General features: G+C 39.1%; 1 protein-coding gene across 4 annotated transcripts in view; it reads left to right on the top strand.

Moving 5' to 3' along the window:
• Positions 1–21,491, top strand: part of ZNF106 (zinc finger protein 106) — a 42,211-nt gene that overhangs the window by 15,503 nt on the left and 5,217 nt on the right. For 3 of the 4 annotated variants that reach the window (XM_074824209.1, XM_074824207.1, XM_074824208.1), the window contains 18 exons: positions 625–822; positions 2,992–5,094; positions 5,909–6,533; positions 7,440–7,509; positions 9,119–9,273; positions 9,367–9,427; positions 9,750–10,091; positions 12,261–13,041; positions 13,419–13,477; positions 13,924–14,069; positions 14,379–14,513; positions 15,426–15,542; positions 16,380–16,571; positions 17,632–17,694; positions 18,174–18,293; positions 18,764–18,835; positions 20,308–20,379; positions 21,016–21,162. In XM_074824209.1, coding sequence (XP_074680310.1) covers positions 625–822; positions 2,992–5,094; positions 5,909–6,533; positions 7,440–7,509; positions 9,119–9,273; positions 9,367–9,427; positions 9,750–10,091; positions 12,261–13,041; positions 13,419–13,477; positions 13,924–14,069; positions 14,379–14,513; positions 15,426–15,542; positions 16,380–16,571; positions 17,632–17,694; positions 18,174–18,293; positions 18,764–18,835; positions 20,308–20,379; positions 21,016–21,162 — 5,458 coding nt within the window. The remainder of the gene's footprint in view (positions 1–624; positions 823–2,991; positions 5,095–5,908; positions 6,534–7,439; positions 7,510–9,118; positions 9,274–9,366; positions 9,428–9,749; positions 10,092–12,260; positions 13,042–13,418; positions 13,478–13,923; positions 14,070–14,378; positions 14,514–15,425; positions 15,543–16,379; positions 16,572–17,631; positions 17,695–18,173; positions 18,294–18,763; positions 18,836–20,307; positions 20,380–21,015; positions 21,163–21,491) is intronic. The other variant, XM_074824210.1, reaches the window with a different exon arrangement.

Raw genomic sequence — 21,491 nt, 5'->3', positions numbered from 1 at the left:
TAAAGTAGAAAGCAGACCTCATGCACACTTGAACCAAATAAAGTACAGTGAACTGAAGACACCCTCCCATCAGTCGCTGTGCTGTGGAGTCTTTGGATTCCAGGCAGCAGTCTCAGCTGTCCCAGTTTAGGTTATGTTGTATCAGGATTGGCTGTATCCATGTTCTGCCTCCTCCCTTTTCTAAATTTCACTGGGGGAAGGCTCAAGGCAAGGATTAAATGTAGAGGCTGTCACCAGGCTTCCCCAGTGCAGCTGGCACCATGGATAGGCTTCAGAGCAGCTCCTGCTAGCTCTGTAAGCCTTCCACTCTGCCTCCTCGCTCACTATGTTTCCTCTGAAAAGATTTTGAGTACAACAATTCAAGAAGAATTCTTCCTCCCAGTTAACACAGCTTTATTATCAAGTCTTTTACCTCTTGATTGTTGGAAAAAAATCTTTTAAAAACTGACCATCAGAAAACTAGACCTTGAAAGAAAAAGCCAGAGAATTCAAGTAACTTAAATATACTGAGCAAAACCTAGTTGCCTTGAACTCAAGCACATTCAGAGGAAACAAAGTAATACCAGAGATACCTGCCATGCCTGTTGGCAGAGTTGAAAGTCCACCCTCTGCTTCTCTTCCTAGGGACAGCAACCATGAATGCCGGGTGTGCAGGGTGACACTGGTGGGTTTGTCAGCATATGCCAAGCACATCTCCAGCCAGCTGCACAAAGACAGTGTTGATGCCCATGACAGAAAAGAGGAAGAGAAAGAAGAGGCAGAAGAAGAATACCTTGACAAAGAACTCATTCAGCTAATCAAGCAAAGGAAGGAACGGAACCGGTGAGTTTTCCTTTCTCCTCTTAGGTCATACAATTGCTTTTAATGTGTTAGGATACGCTTCCAAGGCTTAGGTCCTCATGAAATGTCAACTGCCTTTAGTTAGTGTACTTAAGAGAACAATCCAAGAGATCTGTGTGGATATCATAGTTTCAACATGTAAACATGATTCTGCTGAATGTTCTTATTGCATTGATCTACTACTAGTGAGGAAGTACAACTATTCTCTATTATGGATAAAAACAGTCCCCAGTGTGGAATCCTGTGTATTGAGAGCCCTAATATTTTAACATTTGATACCCATTTAACTGAAAGGGGTTAAGTTAACAGATCTGACAGTAGTGTTAATATTGTTTGGGGTGGGGGGTGTCTGTAGGAACTGGGCCTTTTAGAAGCTGTTGCTGAACATGCTTTGTGGTAAAAGTTTAAACTGTCTGTTTTTAAAATGAATTGGATTGTTCGGTCAATGTCACACTGAAATCCTGTATTCTTTGAATGAAATTTCTTACCTGTTCTATCTTACTGCTTACCATTAGCTAAACATAATTCTCATAGCTCACTGTGAAACAGAAGGCTGCAGAGAGTATTAAGTATTGGCTTTTATATTCCATGTGACTCTGCAAGTGTGCACTACTAATATGATGTTCCACCTGGGAATACATTGTTTTAATAGATTTATGGCAAGGTGATGGTATTAAGGGGACATATGATTTTTAAAAGAAGCTCTTGCTTGCTGTGGCTGGAAGTTTCAATTTAGCATCTCCAAGTGCATAAATCTGTGGAGATTATTTGGTTTTGACACCATTCTGTCATACTAGGGCTGGTCATGTTTTCCTGTTGGTCAATGTAGGTAGCAACAATGTCACTTTCCGTGGTTTTATGGTAAAGGAGTAGCTCTGTCAGTACAGTTATATTGCGAGGCAACTAAAATCTTATGAAAATCTCTCTTGGCTGGATGGTGGTTTGGAGAGCGGGAAAAAAAAGGAAGTACGTGGGTGAAGTTAATAATACAGCAAAATTGTTTCTATTAGATCATAATCAAGTTGAGCCAGTTCCTAGAACTTACAGTATCACTTAGACATAGTTTCTTTGAATTCTTGTCCTAGAGCTCGCTTTATCTTATGCAGTAGGCCATTTGCCATTAGAGAGTAATTATTTGTGCATCTTTTAGCAAAACTGGAATGTGTTGAAAACTGAAATGGTGATACAATCTGAATTTTCAGTTGACTCAAATCAATTGTTTTTGAGCAGTAGTGTGAAAGTTTCCTGTCTTGCTTGTCCAGGTACCTAGAATGAATGTATTCCTGTAATGTCAGACAGAAGCATTTCTGTAATCCATTTTTGGGAAAACTTTGAAAAAACCTCTGCATTTGGTAGAATAAATACTTAGAGAGTTTAGACTGACCCTGAGAATAGCTGTCAGTGTTAAGGTAGCATTTATCTTTAAATGTACATGTGATAATTTACCACGTGTTCATGGTAAGTTGCCAAGCACAAGTACTATCCAAAGGGCAGTAGACAGTTCTTCTGGGAGGCTCATACAGACTCAGCATTGCATGCTGTGAACCGTATTTTTGTATCTGAGGTACAACTGCTGTGGATGCTTTACGTCTGTGTTTTAAGTTAAGCTTTATAAACTGAGACATGATCTCCACTAAGTAGAATAACTGCTTTTCTCAGCCTGGCTTTCCTTCTGTTTTGTATCAGTTCACTCTAGTTATGCCATCAGAATAGTCTTCAGAAAAAAATAATTATCTCACTACTAATGAATTTTTCTTCTATCAAGATTACTCAAATTACAAAGATTATACAACAGAAAGAAGCTTTCTTTTTGTTTGTTTATTAGTCCAATAACTAGTAAAAAGAAAGGAGTATTATCTTCCAAGTTACATAAATATTTAAGAATTAATCTATTGAACTGTCCCTGCACTGAATCAGTTGTTCCTCTAAGAGCAGTTTTGAAATATCATATTTAAGTAAAGGTACAACATTAGTTTTGAAAGTCAAACACTACAGAAGCCTGAACAGTAAAGCAGCTAAAAAGTTATCTCTGTTTCTTTCTATTAAAAAAATAAATTTCTTCCTAGTGTAAATAAAATGTATGAGGCTTGTGGGCTGTTGGATTTCAGTAGAATGGCATCAGAATTTAGGTTTTTCTCAATTGTTTTGTAGGCAAGCTGAACCAGGCTGTGCAAACAAAGAATTAGAATGTGAAGACAGGAGATCACAGAGAAGGCGAGAAGAAAGAGGTGCTTACAAAGAAAGAGAAGCTTATGATCAGTCATCATGGCATCATCATAATGCATCACAAAGGGACTGGAAGTGGGAAAAGGATGATTATATTAATCCTAGACAGGGCAAATTTTCACACTCTCAGAGGAACCTTACTACAAGCAGACATTCAGGTGGCCCAAGGGGACGCTCTGGGAGGCACCAAAATGTTTCAGGAAGCTCTTCAAATTGGCATAACTATGGGAATTCTGGAAATGCTTGGCATGCAAGAGAGAGGGGAGGAGGAACATCAAATTGGCATCACAGTAGTGCCAGGGAGAGAAATTCTACTTGGCACTCAGAAGGAACAAGTCATTTTTCTAGCTGGAATTCCAAGAGTTATGGAGGAAACTGGAAATCTAGTTCTCATGGTGCAAATGGCTGGAATTTTGGAAACTCAGGAGATACATATTCGGTAGAGCCAAATAAATATAATAAGGAAAGATATGCATGGCAGCGTCAGGAGAAAGACATTGATGTTCTGCCATACAGAGATCAAAAAAATAGAAGTGACTTGCTTGATTTTACTAGTGATAAACTTCCTTCTGAGGGCATGTTGGATTTTGGTATGTCGAAGCAACAAGAAAGCAAAATTTCAAGATCCAGTGGAAAAAGTGGCAGTCCTTCCAGAGATAAAATGTATCGCTGGACTCCCTACCCATCCCAGAAAGCTGCAGAGCAGCAACCATGGTCTGAAGATAACATTTCTAAAACTCCAGATAAAATGGGTTCTGTATTTATGCCTCTTACCGATTCATCAATGAAAGGAAAAACTTGTGAAGCCAATGTTAGCCTTGCAAAACTTAGAAAATGGGAAGCATCTTCCCCCTGTAATGTAACCTCAGATCACCTTGATTCTTGCAAGGTAATGAAAGACTGTTCCAGTGGTGAAAAGCCTGACAAAGACAATGGCAGAAGTAATAAGATGCCATCACTGAAATCCCCCCTTCTGAGTATCACAGATGTGAAGTTACCTTCCCCAAAGCAGGACACAAACAGTCTCTTAAAAAATGTCAGGCTTCTGTTATCCTCAACTAGTGGCAAAGAGCAGAATCATTTGAATGCGCTGAACTTGGAAACAAACAGTTTCTCCTCTTATTCATCAAAGCTGAAGGGTGCATGTGGTGGTAACTTAGAAGACAACAAAGATGTGCTTGGTAGAAATCTTGGAGAGCCTATTAATAACTTAAGTGAAGCAGAGCAAAACCCCAAAGATATTCAGTCCAACCCTTCCTTGCAAAATATTCCCTTAAGCTCTTGCAAGGATACAGGTGACCAGAATGGGGAAGAAACTGGGAAAGCATTGCCAAAGAATGAGTTCAGACTAGATTCATTAGAAGATGTAAGCGATGATGATTTAACAGGAAGTGAGAAGTCAGAAGCAAGAATTGAAAAGTTGGGTTCTTCTGTTAGTTCTTGCTTACCCTGTGATACTCCAGAGGGTAAACCTGCCACCTCTGAAAAGGAAGATGATGAAAAGCCAGCTCCTTCAAGTATCGCTTCTGCTGACATAAAAGATTCTATGTTTCAGATGGAATCCACAGTTTCTCCATCAAGTGGTCAGGACCATTTGCATGTGGATTTGAAAGCCTCCCCACATGATGGAGAAGGGGATGAAGAACGTGTCAAGTCTCATGATCACTTTGAAATGGAAGGTTTTGAAAATCCTTCAGATCATGAGCTGCAAAAAGGAGGAAGCCAGTCACTAGGCCTCCTTCTTCCTGATCTAAGCAAACTTGGCCTTCCTGCCTCTCTGCAAAGAGACCTGACACGACATATTAGTCTGAAGAGCAAAGTTGGGACACATCTTCCAGAGCCCAATCTCAATAACGCACGGCGCATTCGGAATGTGAGCGGCCATCGGAAAAGTGAGACTGAGAAGGAGTCGGGGCTTAAACCCACCCTCAGGCAGATTCTTAGTGCTTCCCGGCGAAATGTAAACTGGGATCAAGTCATCCAGCAAGTAACCAAGAAGAAACAGGAACTTGGCAAAGGTTTACCAAGGTTGGTAGCTTTCAGATTTAACCATGCCTCTCTCAGTGTGTTGAGAGGAGGGTTGTTTTTCTCCAAATCTGAAATGAATTCCTTAGCCCTAAAATTAAGACTTTAGAAGGAAGCTTGCTATACCACCATCTTTTACATTTACAAATATTTTAGTTTTTATGATTGCTTGCTGCTGTGAATGTCTATCTATAGATAAGTAATAGTATTCTGCTGCTGAGAAAAGACTCTGATCAGTTCATAATGGTTACTTAGTATCTGAACATGGACACTAGCAGTATATTTGCTTTTCAAGTTCTAGTAAGTGGAAGAATATAAAATGCAATCAGGATGTGAACAATGCTGTGACAGTTGCTTATTCATTTATTCAGGACTACAACAAATACTTGCATTGCTATAGGGAGAATAAATGCTCCCTGTTCATTTGTTAATCTTTTAATCTGATATGTAGTTTGGTTTTGTGTTTAGAGGAAGCAATTATATAATACTTCACATTTGTAACTTTCTTTAAACCTGAAGTTTTTGAAGTGTCCTGAAAAGATGTTATATTTGCTTATTCCAAACTTGATTTGAAATAATTACAATAACATGATTTCTGACTTGGAAATCATGCTGTCAGTTCCTAGCCACTAAATCTAATTTTGTGATACACAAAAGAGATTCCATTGCCAGATGAGACAGAAAGCACAGAATACCAGTGTAATGAATTGCCAAATCTCTTACAGAAGTAATGTGCATTTGGGGTAAAGGGAGGCTTTCTTCTGGATTTAGCTGACTTGTTACATGTGTATGTATTTTTCTTTTTATCATCTTAAAGGTTTGGCATAGAAATGGTGCCTCTTGTTCAAAATGAGCAAGAGGGTCTAGAACTCGGTGAAGAATCTGATCTGTCTACTCTGGAAGGATTCCAGTGGGAAGGGATTTCCTTAGCAGTGCCTGGCTCAGCCAGAAAACGTAGCTTTTCTGAAAGCAGTGTCATTGCAGACAGAAATCCTTCTGCTTATAGCTTCTTCAGTGAACAAGCCAAATTAAAAGAAAGTGGGCAAAAGCAAATAACTGCAGCTAGCCACTCACATCATGTAACATCTGGGTGCAAGGCAAGTGCTGACATTGAGGCTGACTTGAAACAGGAGACGTCTTCTCTTCCTTTGTCACCATTTATGTCGGAAAGAACTGAGACTAGTGGAAGAAGACACAGCCTACAAGCCACCTCTGAGGTCACAGGCCTCACAAAACAAGAGCAGGAGAGCCCGGAGAAGAGAATACCTCTTCTTGAAAAACAAAATGTACTAGAAATCTCAGAAGAAAATTGTTCAGCTTCAAATAATGCTTCACTTCTTGCAGTGTCTAATAACATAGATGCAGCTACAGACAGTAGCTGCACATCTGGTACTGAGCAGAATGACAGCCAAGGAATTGGAAAGAAACGAAGAGCAACTGGAGTAAGTGTGTAATTTTGTTCAGCTTTGGTGCACTGAAAAATTTTTTTTTTCCCTGTCAATGGTCATTCAACCTTGGAATGATCTCTGCAAGGAGGACTTTCTCCATTTGATTGTCTTGTACATGGATAGCCTCAAACTAATTTGCTTGTTTGACTGAATTTTCTTTAAGAATCTTTTCTGTTTCTGCCTTGGCAGTGCAGGACTTGTGTTTAATCTTTTTTAATTAGTATGAATGGCAAATGCTCTTTAATTTTGATTTGGTAACTGCCATGCTATGCTGGTAAATGAGAGCTATTAAAATATTTCCATGGAAGTTCTTGGTGTTGTAGAAAGAATCTTGGTGTTTCCCAACTTAAATGGAAGCTAGGCTGTAGTAGAAATTTGTTTTTCTTGGGTGTTCCTGGTTTTATGGTCAAGCAAGGAAAGACAACCCTTCTTACAAAATTATATACTTAAAATGATGTCCCTAAATCTGAATTTGTTTCACTGTCCTGTCTTGGACTTACCCAAAGGAGGGAAAAAAATGTTTCTTATCAAAATCCTCAAAATGGTTTTGTCATATGCAGAAAGCAGTCATTTTAATTCTTTACTGATTTAATCCTCTAAATGTTCAATTAAAACTGTAGAGCACAAAATCTGACCCAAATGTGGTCTTAAACATCTGAGCAAGTAGAAGACTGTCAACTTATTTAATATTTCTTCCTAGTTGAGATGAAAACATTCCTCTTACTTTGTTGCCCTCCCTCTTAAGGGCAGAGGGAAGGATGAGTTATAGGAGAATGTGCAAAATTAATTGTATATTCTTCTCTGTGGGTACAAGTACTGGTTGGAAAGATTACTGTTTGACTTCTCAATTTAGACAAAATTCCTCTTGTAACTTTTGTTAATAAATTATTTTACTTGCAGGAGGGATCTTCTCCTGAAATTCCTAGTCTAGAAAGAAAGAATAAGAGAAGAAGAATCAAAGGTAAAAAAGGTGAGTGTATATCATACTATGTACATCTGGTATAGAGGTTATAAATACCTAGTAGTATTTTGACTTGGCTAAAATGGTGGTTCCTTAATATTACTTTGGTGCTTCTTGGGCTCTTACTGAAGTTCATGGGGGGGGACTGCTCTCAAATCTGCACCACATTTTTCTCTGAAGAGTTCCACCTTAATTTGTCAGAAGTTATTTCTAAGAGAAGACTTTGTGCCTCCTTTCTGCCTTCAGTTCATGTTCCTGGTTGCAGAGAGATGACCTTTGCTTTCCCCTGCTTAGGGAAGAGAAGTTTGTTGCCTCTTCAGATGGAAGTTCTGAAGGGAGAAGCACCCATCACTCCCTTCTAATTCAGCCATGCAACTTTCCCTTCCTACTTCTGGGTGGTCTCACCAGAAAACTTGTACTCTGCATAACTTGGGCTGTGTTCTGGTTTTGACACCTCCGGCAATACTTTTTATTTTTTGACTCTTCCTTCCCTGCCCTTAATGGAAATTAATGTGGAATGCCTCCCTCCTTCCTGCTCCTGACCAAAGAAAACCCTTATTCTGGCATTAGATAGGTCTTTCTCAAACATGCCTAACACATCCACATCACCACGCATCAAAATGAATGATCTGTGTTCTAGGCAGAATGCTTTCTTCAGGATCTGCATGATTGCATCACCATCTGGGAACTCTGGGGTCCAGAAGATAGCTTTCAAATGTTCCATTTTTCTTTTTAGAGTTATTTATATTAATAGTTGTTTGGAATGAAGGGAAAATACTATGGATCTTCTTGTTGCAACTAATATTTCACTACTTGAAAAGGTGGTGTTTTTTATCAGCCTCTGTCTTCAATGACTAGTGTCTATTATGGAGACTAATAACACATTCAACTGAGTAAAATCTCTCTGTCCCATTACTTTGCTTCAGCATCATCATTATTGTAGTAAATCTACTGAAGGAAACTATAACCTGAATGAAACTAAGCAGTGCTCAAACTGAAACTTAATTTGCTTGGAGGATCTGTGTAATGCCAGAGGACTTTAGAAAGTAGTATAGGAGGATCTTTTACTGAGTGCAGTGCTCAGAGACTCTTTCTCAAGAGATTGCAAACGTGAATCTCATGCCCCCAAATCATCCTGGATAGTAACTAATTTTTTTGTCATTGGTATCTTTTAAGTTGCCTTTCCTTGGCTTCTGGGTTATCTGAATAATTTAAATCTTGTTTAGCTTAAATTTGCCTTTGCCTTTTTGATTACATTAATAGAAAATGTGTATTTGTACTTTATGTACACATGTACTTCAAGAAAAGATCTTGGTGAAAGAGAATGACTTTGTTCAACTAACTAAATCAGTGCTGGCAAATCTATGATGGAAGTAGTTACTAGAGTCAAGGCTGAGATCCTGTAAAGAGGAATACTCAACTTTGCTCTCTTTCATGTAGATGTGGCTATTCCTGTGTATAGGTATTTGTTTTCAGCTTCTTGTAAGACTGTTGGTGCTTGACCTAATTTATGTGATTTTTACATTCTGAGGTGGTAGTATTTGCTGAGATATGATGTGTAAAGTATTTTAATGTGTTGTCAAGTGCAATTATACGCTATATTTTGTTTCTTTTTCAGAACGTTCTCAGGTAGACCAGTTGTTGGCTATTTCACTGAGGGAAGAAGAGCTGAGCAAGTCCCTGCATAGTGTGGACAGCAGTCTCTTGCAGGCTAGGGCTGCCCTGCAGGCTGCATATGTTGAGGTTCAACGGTTCCTTGTATTAAAGCAACAGGTAACGTGGCCTTTTGAGACTCTCTGAACTAGAAGTTAGCAACCTGGAAAACTGCCTTAAGTAGGACTGATTTAAACCACAACTGTTTTGCAGATAACCATGGAAATGAGTACACTGAGAAGTCAGAGAATCCAGATCTTGCAGGGGCTACAAGGTATGGAATACCATAAAACTACAACAGTGGAATGCTGACTCGCATATTCTTCGAACTCAGCATCTTGTAAAACTTGCATTTAACTTGGATTCACTCGTTTAAAATGTTCAATAAAGTTTTAGGCTTTCAAGGTTGAAGTCTTTGTTGTTCAAGTGCGGTCTGTCATCTATGGTAGTGCCCTCTAGTGGCTTTTTTACAAATTTGTCTCTTCTTTGTCTGTGTGTCCACAAGAAATGAGCTCTTGGTACCACTAAATTTTACTGTAAAATGTGAACACTTTTGTTCTGTGGCTTGTTTTTTTTGTCTCCTCTTTTGCCATTAGAAACGTATGAACCTTCTGAGCTGTCAGAGCAACTTTCCTGCAGTGTCTTAAGTGAGAGAAGAAATACCAAGTCTCAGATGGTGGCTGAGCTAATTCCTGCAGGCTCTTTCCTGCCCCTTTTGGACACTTTGTCTTCTTCTGTACCTTCACTGGGAACTTCTGTTCATGTAAACATGCCGTCACCATTCCAGTCTTCTGGCATCATACCCACTGCTCCTCCTGACTCCTCAGTACAAGTTAAACGAGAACCTGTGTCTCCAAAAGGCTCAGAAGAAAATGTGAATTCTGTACTCCAGAGCTCTCCATGTGCTTCACGAGCAGAAGAGGTAGAGCAGAAGGATGGTATGTATGGCTTATCTTTGTTTTAAGAGAACTAGCTTTAAGAAGATAAGACTGAGCTTGTAGGAAGCCACTACTTTTCGTTCACTTTCCCATTTTTATTGTCACGTGCCATTGCATTACGTTTAAACATCAATGAAGAGACGTGTCATTTTTCTTTTAATGTTAGAGTTGGAAAACTCAAAATGAAGATTTAGTGATCACTAGCTGCAGTGGCATGAAGTGCCTTGCTCGCAGAATCTTCAGACTTTATTGATGTCTGCACAGGTACAACAGAAGCTGAAGAGGTTTTTTAGATTTTTCTCATAAAGAAACCTTCAAGGTATAGCTGTATTTATTATTTAAATAATTACTTTGAAAATGTCTTCATCACATTAGCATATTTGTCAGCTTTCTACACACTTATTTTTGACATATTAAAAGCAAAGATGTTCTTTTGATGTTTGTTTGTCAATTCAATGTGGTTTTGGTATTGATCAACTTCTGTATGTGGTACATCTAAAATGAGTGTCTGCCATCAAATGAATTTGGTAAGTTGGGGAGGAAATAAGCATTTACCATGAGGTAAATCCTGTGATTTGGGGGAGAGGAATTCTCTCTGGGGGCAGACTGCTTTCTGGTGGTTGAACATCTGGTTTGTCAGCTTCCCTAGGAGGTCAGCTCAGCCTTGCTTTGAAGGAGCTGATGGCCTTTGGTTTCCCCTAACCACCAGTAGTCTCTCCCACCTGTGGAACTGTTTTCTTGCACTACTGTGGCAATGTCCTGCTTCCTTTTCTAACACCTGCAGTACTCCAAGTGCTGAGAATTAATAACTTCTGGTTTTAGAAATTTCAGTTTAAGTTGCCAGTTACTTGTATTTTCCTGTTTGTTTTGTTTTTAAGTGACCAAGTTCCTTAGCTCCCCCTTCCTTTGGGAAATGAGGGATGCACGGTGCTAGAAGTGTATTCAGAATTTAAGGGTTTGTGTGCTTTCTTCCCAGTATAATTCAACACAGTAGCTGTCCAAACCTTGTCTAAGCATTTGTTTCTTCTGTATAGAGTGTTTTCTAACAGCTTGAAGCTGTGTATGACAGTTAGGAGTCGGGAGAAGAACAGTTTTCCATTGATTTACTTTAAATACAATGTACCCTACGCTGTCAGCAAGTTTTAGTTTTATCTTGGAACTTCCCACCTGAGGAGGGTGTGGGGTGAGATGTTCACATTTAAGCTGTCTCTAGTCTCTAGTTGGATGCATAATTCCAGAGGGTCAAGTTTGTGCTGTGATGTGTTAAACAGTCCAATAGCTTTGTCCAAGCATTGCTGTAGGTTTAATTTGCTGGTTTCTAAGAGACCAAACCAGGGAAGTGTTTCAAATACTGTCAAATTCCCATTTGTATTGATGGATCCCAACCAATAAATGCAGTGAACTTTAAATGTCCTGTTCTGGATTGTAGTTATCGCAAATGCAACTGGGGAATTTCAGGGTGTGGGAAACACAGCTGTGAGATGCTGCGCGCACTCTTAGCCGCTCTCAGTTGAGAGATTGGATTCATTTGATTGTATTAGCTTCAAATTAAAATGATAGGCAGAGTATGTTTGCCCCATCGCTTAGTCCACCACAGATGAACTAACAGAGCTTACCCTGATGGTTTACAGTGCTGCCATTCCCACCCATAACTATGGTTGTGCGTGACTCCTCTACCTTGAGTTAGGTCCAGGTAACCTGGAGGAAATAATTAATGCAGATGGGTTAAGCACCAGGTCTTCAAACTGTCTCTGAGCAGCTGAGGTGTGCGTTGGTGTGCATTGGTTGATACCAGTCCTAGGGCAGTGGTGACAGCTGGTAAGGGAGCACACAGTGCAGGGTGGCAGCATCTGAAGCTGACAATGTAGGATTCACCAAAGGTTGTTTGTCAGAACTTTAAAAACGTATAGTCAGCCAGCAGCTTGAATGATGTGCCCCATTCCTTTGCTTCTGGATACACAGATAAACATTTTATTCCCTAGCTATGTTTTTTAAAGGCTGGATAGCTGACTGAAATAGCAGGTCTGCATGTGCACATAGCTTTCAACATGTAGGAATATGTACTTTACATACACAATTAGGTATAAACAGAAAAACGCAGGGAAAGCAATATTGCATAAATATTTATTGCTGTACAGATCGAATATAACACTAGTCTGTTTTCTTCAGAAGAGACCAATCAGCAAACTTCAGTGTATCCAGTTATCTCTGCAACCATATCCCTATCAGAGCTGGCAGCTTGTTTCCAGCACACTGATCAAGATGTTCACAAGCCTGCTGCGGACAGGGAAAAGGCTGGACTTTCTGAAAACCCTTCTCCTCATTCACTGCCTGTTTTCAGCAAGAAAGAAGCAAATGATACAGTGACCGAAAGCTTTTTACTGGATCAGTGTAGCCCTTCTCTTCCCAAGCATTCAATCCTTCTAGAAATGCCAATGGATAAAAGCCCCAAACTGTCAGCAGAACCATCCGAGCAACAGACGACAACCACTGTAGTCCCAGCAGAAAAAGGGAACAGGAGGAGGAGAAAGTTAAGGAAGAAGAAAACTCTGAGGGCAGCCCACGTACCAGAGAACAGTGATACAGAACAGGATATAATTGACTCTAAGCCTGCCCGGAAAATCAAGGGTGGAAAGGTTCCCAAAGGAGAAAAGGTTACTACATCCACTCCTCCAAGACAGGAGGATGGAGCTATGGCTCAAACAGCAAGAACCAAAGATGAGAATGATAGTGATGCTTCTCTGGAACTGGTGGAAGTTCCAGCACCCCTGTGTGAAGTGGTTGACGTTGGTTCATCGGAGTCGGGAGATGAGAAGCCAGACAGTCCATCAAAGAGGGATTCACGCAGCTCTGTGGATCAAGCAATCCTAGGAGCGTCTTGCGCTGGTTATGATGAAGTGAGCTCTACCAGTGAGATTGGTACAAATTATAGGGATGATGTGAAAAGAAGGTGAGACTGTAGATCTCTCAAAAGTAAAAGCATTATACAGTATTTATGACAGACCTCTGTCTTTTGTTTTTTACCCTACTCAGAAAGTCTTATAACACCAGTAACTTTTAATTTCATTCAGGAGGGGAAATAAGAGGAAGATTGAAAATTGAATTTGCTTTTTTCATCCAACAACTGGATGTGTCTTGTTACCTACTAATTTCTCTAACATAAGAACAAGGCTGCCCTCCATGGAAAGTTTGGTTTTGAGCTTATTTGTCACAGCCTATTTTCTACCAAATGCAGAGTCTTGTTCTGGAGTCTTACTTACACTAGTATTTTGTCTGAAAATAAACATGCAAAGTCCAATCTTGCTACTCTTTATTTCTGTGTTACAGTGTGGCTGAGACACAAACTTCCATATCATCATCATTAAGAGGATCAAAGAACTCATCAGGTATGTATTTTAAGCTTTTCTTCTGATACTTTGTGTATAGTATCTTGAAGGACTTGAGAAACTGCTTCCAGAGGGGAATTTTGCGCTGAAGATCAAAACCTGCACTAAAAACTGAAGTGGGAAGTAATGCATACTCACTTATGTCATCTCTTACTGAATACTTTGTGCCTTGACCCCTCCACATCCCCCCACCCCCTCCCACATGAACACTCCTGCTCCATAGTCTCTGAAGAGCTGTAGGACAAACAATAATACAATCCTTTTGCTGTTTTAAAGATCATTCTGGACTTAACATCATATAAAGGTCTTCCTGGCCTTTTATATTGCCTTCTGCCACTTACAGGCTCCAGCTGGAAGCCACAATGAAACGTGACTTTAAGGTTCTGAGCCCACACAGTAGTTGAGTGTGTTCTCATAATCAAAGTACATGTGTGTCTGTCGTGCAGAAGTGTCTTCGGAGCCAGGTGAGGATGAAGAACCTACAGAGGGAAACTTTGAGGGACACCTGGCTGCAGTGAATGCTATTCAGATTTTTGGGAATTTGTTGTATACCTGCTCAGCGGACAGAACTGTTTGTGCCTACAATCTGGTTGTAAGTAAGGCTGTGGGAATGGTGTTACATTAATTGGAGTCACAGGGATGCAATTCTGTTTTTATAAAGCCTTACTATGTAGTTAAGGAAGCAGCTGCTTTTTCAAGTGCCTAGTTTTTTTTATTCTATTCTTTTCTTCAAAACTCTTCTCACCCTCCCCAACCCCTTCTCCCTATGAGAGGAATAAGGGGAGAGAGATTGCTGCATGTGTCCTGCTTCTGTTAACTGTCCTACCCTACTCTGTCAGGCGCAGATTCTGAGAGGCATGATGGGGCTTTACGCTGATGGACCCTATACTTTCCTTTTCAGAGCAGGAAGTGTGTGGCCATCTTTGAAGGACATACCTCAAAAGTGAACTGTCTCCTGGTCACTCAGACAAATGGGAAGAATGCTGCTCTCTACACTGGCTCAAGTGACCACACTATCAACTGTTACAATATCAAGGTACTCAAACTCTGTGTTGATTAACATATACTGCATTTTTATGCAACTATTTCTTAGCAAATATAGATGAAAAAAGCCTTTTAAACCCATAGGAGCTGGATATGAGCCCCACTTCATACCTCATGAGAGTGGAGCAGGGGGACAAAAAACCCCCAAACCATAAACCAGCTAACCATTAAGTGATTTACTACCCTGATATGTTGGCTAGCTTGTCTGCAGAGTTTTTGCCAGAACAACATGACAGGATTCTGAATGTTGGGAACACTGAAGTGTAGGATGGTTGTCTGGACATGAATATCGTATTTGTCTTGCTATATTTCTAACTCCATTGCTTATGGAAGGCACTGCTCTCTTTGTAGAGCAGCTATAGAGAGAACAGGTATCCTGAGGGCGGCTGGAAGAGCAAACTGAGACTTCCTGAAGCTGAACTCTTAAGGATAAATGATAGGAAAGCTTGTCCAACCTGTGTCTTGAAGGACTAGAAAGCAAATATCTGCTTCAGGGGAAAACTGCCAGAGGTTTTTAACTCTTAAGCTGATGATTCATGGCACTACCCTGTGAGGGTCTTCATGGGGATTCCTCAAACTCAGGCATGTAAAGCAGTATTTTTCTCTGTAGTCTAAATTTCTATATATGTTAGAGATTTTGACTAGAATAAAGCTTTTAGGGTTATAACTGGATGCTGAAGTACAGTCAAGTCTCAGAGATGGAAATGAGCTGATTAATACCAGGATCAAACTGCTATGTGACACCAGACTTCCAGATGTTTTTCTCCAGCTCTGTTGGTTCAAAAAAATGCAGCTTATAGGTGAAAATGCAGCTTGTAAATGAAAATCATCATTCACTTCAGGCTTTTCCCCCTGCATTGTTTCCAGTTAATGAAAAGCTTTAAATGCTTTTTTCTATTGCCAGTCCAAAGAGTGCATGGAACAGTTTAAATTGGAAGATCGAGTGCTTTGTTTACACAGTAGATGGCGGATCCTTTATGCAGGCCTTGCAAATGGCAGCGTGGTTACCTTCAGCATAAAGGTTAGTTTGTTTAAAGATTGGCACCTCAAAGCCTGTTGCGATCCTATTTCTCTCCACTTTGTGTTTCTTTCCATTCTTTATTTTGAGTAGCAAGTGTATTTGTAAAGTATTTTGGTGTGAATGGTTGCTGTTGACCCCTTTTGGACCTTCATTTTGTCAGTGCACGAAGCTGTCCCACCTCCCCTTCCCTCCAGTTACCTTTCTCTTAACTGCTGTATTGTTGTCATGTCTTTCCTTAAGGTTCCACCTGGTCTACCAGTCATGTGTCATGAGAGTTTTCTGACACTGTTGATTATTGTGAATCCTCCTTTCTTGCCCATCGAACAAGTGTGAGAGACTTTAATGTGTTGCTGGTTTTGCCTACTCCATTTGCAGTTATAGAAGAGACTCATTCACATGGCTTTCTGGCAAAGAGGCTTAATCATGATATTTAAAAGTGAATAAAAATCATTATTTAAATAAATTATTTTTCTGATTATTCTTTTCATGGATTCTAGACTAATTTCTTAAATTTATCCTTATAAATTTATCCTGTTTTGTGTCTTTCCCATAACACTATTTCCTCTCATTGTTCTAACTTGGATGGAGGATTTACTGGACCTTTGATAAATAATGAAATATTTTTTTAAAAGACAGAAAATGGAAGCCTAACATAGGAGTAATTTGCTTGATTTGGAAACTTAGTTGTTAAGATGCAACTCTTACCACTGCTGAAATGGTGTGTTATAAACTGAAATCAGATGCTCTAACAAGTACAACACAAAAAGGACTCTGTGGTCTAGTCAGTGTCATAGCAAAGTTCTAATTCTTAAATGCCATTTTTTTCTCCTTCAACAGAACAACAAGCAGCTTGATACTTTTGAATGTCATGGCCCTAGAGCAGTGAGCTGTCTAGCCACAGCTCAGGAAGGAGCACGCAAGTTGTTGGTAGTGGGCTCCTACGACTGCACCATCAGCGTGCGAGATGCACGGAACGGGCTGCTTCTCAGAACCCTGGAAGGTCACAGCAAGACTATACTCTGCATGAAGGCAAGTGTCTCTGAAAATACGTTTTTGACAAAGAAGGCTTAAAATGGCATGGTTTTTCTTTCTTCCTTCTCTAATAGTGGAGCAGATTATGGTAGGAAGTAGAGGATTTCTCTATTTTTAAATGATAAAAATTGAGTAATTTGTTAGGAAAATTGCCTCTGGCTGGCTGTCATATCTCATGTTCCTAGCAAAACTGTTGGGGATGTGTATGTAGGAAGCATGTTTATTTCATGTGGTTAGATTCAGGGAATCTTGAAATGTGAGTTTGCTAACAGAGGGAAAGTTGGGGAAAAGCTGAAGCTGCTTTTCATGTACCCTGATGGTACAAACTTCAGAGGAAACTGGAAAAAAATGCAACTCTAGACAAGTAGTCTTTTTTTAATGAAAGAATCACTAACACTTATTTACAGATTTCTGACTCCTGAGATTAGACACTGGAACATATCCTTGTCTGACTGCTTTGCTGTGACCACTGTCATGTAACAGATAGGGGATGACTTCCATGAATTGTATTTGTCACTTTAGATATTATAGTGCAGTGGCACAGAATTTTTTGCCCTTTGGATTATGCTAGTCATGCTTGCATGGCAGCATACTGTGGTCCCTTCTTGATCCTTTCTAGATTAGTACTTGTCAGGAGCACCGTCTGTCTTAGTGACCAGAATATAAGTACACAGCACGTTCGATATTTCCAGAAAACGATGGGCTTTACTGTGTGTGTGCAGAGCAGCATTCTGCATTCAGTTTCCTTGGTCTGTGAGCTGCTGCTGAGCTGCCTCTGACAATAGTCCATAAATAGGATGCATTAGCCTGGTGGGCTGTAAGTTAACAGCTTCTCATGTCAATTGTGAAGTGTCAAAAGTCGTCGTTAGGATAGCTTAGTATATTTTCTAGCTCTTATGTAAAGAACTCGGTGCATGCCTTTTTTTAATACTCTTCATTGATTTTAAGACTGTCAAATTTAGGAAATACTGCAGTACAACTTTAAACTGAACAGTGTCTTAATGTTTTGCTTGCCTGTTTCCATATCTGTAACAAAAATAAAACTTTTTTTTGTAAGGTTGTGAATGATCTGGTGTTCAGTGGCTCCAGTGATCAGTCTGTCCATGCCCACAACATTCATGTAAGTCTCATGTTATACAGTTGGAATGAGTTTTGGTATTAAGGCAGTGAATTCCTATGCTATAAAGTCAGTATTTCCAGAATTTTTGACTGACTGGTGAGGCAAATTGCTTCCAGGAAAGGAAGTCATATGATTTTGTTAATGTGACGATGCACTATAGCTAACTAAGGAGGCATGCAGAGGATACATAAACATGCTGACTCTCGTAATACAATATACAATGCCTTTTTATCTGGGGATCTTGCTTTTGCAAATATTACTACAAACACGGGCAAAGAAAAGGGTAGGTAGTATTTGATGGTAATCTGGAAGTGCCTTCACAGGAAGTGGAAGTCTAAAAAAAGTGGTGTTTCCATTTCTTTAGTAGTGAGCATTGAAGCTAGCTAGCTACCCTATCCAGGTTAGGTAAAACTGTTTTGTTGTTTTTAAAAAAAAAAAAACCATGAACACCTATTTGCCTTTGCTTTTTCTTGATGCAGACTGGAGAGCTGGTACGGATCTATAAAGGCCATAACCATGCAGTAACAGTTGTGAACATTCTTGGGAAAGTGATGGTGACAGCATGTCTGGATAAATTTGTTCGTGTTTACGAACTACAGGTAAGAAGATAGATGGTTACTAATGACATTTACCTAATATGTGTTAATTATTTTGAATCAAATAGAAGTCATCTTTGTGCTTGCTGGTCTCTGGCCCATCCCTCTCTTTCCTGTCACTTGGAATATATATTTGTCTCACAAGCCAAAATACATGGGTTTTAAAGAATATAACCTAAATGTTTTGGTTTGTTTTTTTTTTTTTATAACCTGGGTTATTCTAAGACAATGACAGCTCAGAAAAGTGGGGAAATACTAGTTTTGTTTGCTGAAAGTGCTTAGTTGGACAAAAAGAATCACAGAAGTAATGTAACGAGAAGTGAGCTTTCATGGTGTCTATGAAGTTTGGAAACCACCAGAGGAGTTTAGTTGCTACCCAGGAAACTGCTCTTGGAAGCTTTGTGATTTGCATGTCTGTGAAAAAGGGCTATTAACTGTCATGCTATTAAATGTCTGTTTCTGTTTCTTTCAAGTCGCATGACCGCTTGCAAGTCTACGGAGGCCACACAGATATGATCATGTGTATGACCATCCATAAGAGCATGGTAACTTCCTTCTTTTCACTGGTCTCAAAGAAAAGGTTGTAATTTCCACAAGCATATATAAGACTGTTTAATTTTTTCATATAATGAAATCAACCTGCTGTCTGACTAAGAACAACTTAGAAATATCAGCCACAAAAATCAAGTTGCTATAACAGCTTTGTATTTATGTAATATTATTGTCTGGCAAAAAATTGCCTTCTAGCTTACTGTAGTCTTAAAACAATAGTTCTGTTTACAGTGATGATTGCAGTGAAGAGTCTAGAAATAGTAAAATATTCCTTCTTTTCAACCATCAATCCTGTTTGACTTTTACTCAGTGTCACACAGATGCTAGAGAAAAGCTTCACCCACAGTCAAACCTCTAGTAACCTTCGATAGAACCTAAACAAAGATACACAGTTGATTCAGATTTCTTCATGCATCTGCCCTGCAAGGTAGAGGTTTCAGAAGCACTTCTGGACAAATAACCTGCTTAAAGTAGTCATTAAAAGCACATATTTGTCTCCATGTGTAGGAATTTGTTTGCAAACTTCCTTTCAGGTTGTAAAATAAGAGGTATAGTAATGATCTCTAGTAACAGAAGAATCAAGTCTAACAGAACTGATCTCCTACTAGTTGGAATGCATTCTGTCCAAGCTTCACTTCTCATGTGAGTGAGATGGAGAGCTAAGTGCTTACAGTCTGAGGCTTGAACTGTCCCTCAGCAGCAGTCTGGTTTGGGCTTTTTCAAATGTTCAAATAAGAAGCTTAGTGATGAGTGAAAGATTATAATTTCCTGTAGTGTTCTTAGTAGTAAAGTGCAGTCTCTTACACACCATAGATTGGCTGTTATATCCTAGTGACGAATTTCCGAGAGATAAAGACTTGAACAAAAATAGCAAATCTTCCACTTGCGGAGTTTTCTGTATTCTGTGAGGACTTCTTTAACTGTGAATGTTCTTTATGGGATTCTGAGTGTCTGACATGCTTTGCTTTCCAAAAGACAATTTTGTGTGGAGCATTTGTCTGACAAAAGTGTTTTTTAAAATATCATTTTGCCTACCTCTTCAGGATCTGCATAGTCTTTCTGAAATTCTGATATTCTTCCTTATCCTGCCTCTCCATTCCTTTTTGATACACATGTAACTGGCTCAGTCCTGGAAATATATTCAACTTGACATTTACACCTAAAATTTTTTCACTTAGTGGACAGTAACATATTTTAAAGCTTTCTGAACTTTTATACACATGATGCTGTCACAATAGAAGCTATGGAAATATTTCTTATTCATTAGTAGTTTTTTGTAAATTATGAGTGCAAATCTTAAAATAATTAGGTTAGACCCATTTTTTTAAATTTAGAAGCCTTGCCTATTGATATTAGATTTTTTTTTTCCACCTAATACACTCTACACTGAAGCCTCCTTTAAAATTTGACTTTTTTTTTTTCCTATTATTCCCAGCTTGCTTATCCATAAATGTTTCTTTTACAGATCTACACTGGATGCTATGATGGCAGTGTCAGAGCTGTGAGGCTTAATCTGATGCAGAATTATCGTTGCTGGGTAATGAGCAAAATGTTTTTAGCCTTTGTTGTAGTTTTTAGGCTAATTTTCTGGGGGTGGTCACTACTCACTCTTGGATAGCTTGACCTTTATTATAATTCAGTAGTGTTTTAAAAATGTATATGTACGTTTTAAATGTAAGTATATATCACTAGGTCCATTTTTCATGGACTTTAGTATATGTGTATGCTTTGGAGCAAGGTGGTAGTAGCATCTTAAATCATTTTTCTTCCTAGCAATTTTTAGTAGTGACATGTAACTGTTTAACATCAAAAACTTCAGCTGAGTGACAATGAAAAACTGATTTACTCTTTAGCATGCTAAAGAAGTTTAATTAAATTCCCAATGACTCTCTCAAGTAAGCTTAAATCTTGCAAAGACTTAGTTCCTCTCTTCCTCCTGCCTTTCTTGCTAATGGTCTAGGCTAGGCTAGAGGCAGGAAGAATTGCTGTAAAGCTCTAATTAGCTGTAAACAGAGACCATTGAGAATGGAAATGGAATACAAAGATTAAAAAGTTACAAGAGGTGGCATGTGTGTGAACAGTCTTGGCAGAATATTGTGAACTTGCAAGAAATTAGGTAGAATTAGGTAGAATTCTTTTTCCCTGGTTTATTCTGGCATGTTTTTTCTACCAGTGGCATGGATGTTCATTGATCTTCGGAGTTGTGGACCATCTGAAACAACACTTGCTAAGTGACCATACCAACCCAAATTTTCAGACACTAAAATGTCGTTGGAAGAACTGTGATGCTTTCTTTACTTCCAGGAAAGGTTCCAAGCAGGTGTGTGGTTGAACTAACATGGTTGTATTTGGTAGTATAAAGTATTTTATATCACCACAACTGTGGGACTTGATCCTATTTTTCTTAAAAAGGGTTAAATTCTTCTAGTCTTAACAGACTTAACTGCATACAGTTACAGTCATACAAGGTTAATAGGATTCAGTTTAAGCTGTGATAGATGAAGAGTGCAGCTAGGTATGATAACTTGAGATAGGGTCCATATTATATGGAAATTGTAAAAATCTTGAAATATTAGAAGAAAATCTGATAACTCAAGATGTTATTAAGTTTTTGTAGGAAAAATTTATTAAGATGAACAAACATCAGTC

The sequence above is a fragment of the Strix aluco genome, chromosome 4 (genome assembly GCF_031877795.1).
Source record: "Strix aluco isolate bStrAlu1 chromosome 4, bStrAlu1.hap1, whole genome shotgun sequence".
In the NCBI taxonomy this organism is placed as follows: Eukaryota; Metazoa; Chordata; class Aves; order Strigiformes; family Strigidae; genus Strix; species Strix aluco.
This window is presented reverse-complemented; position numbering and strand designations above follow the sequence as displayed.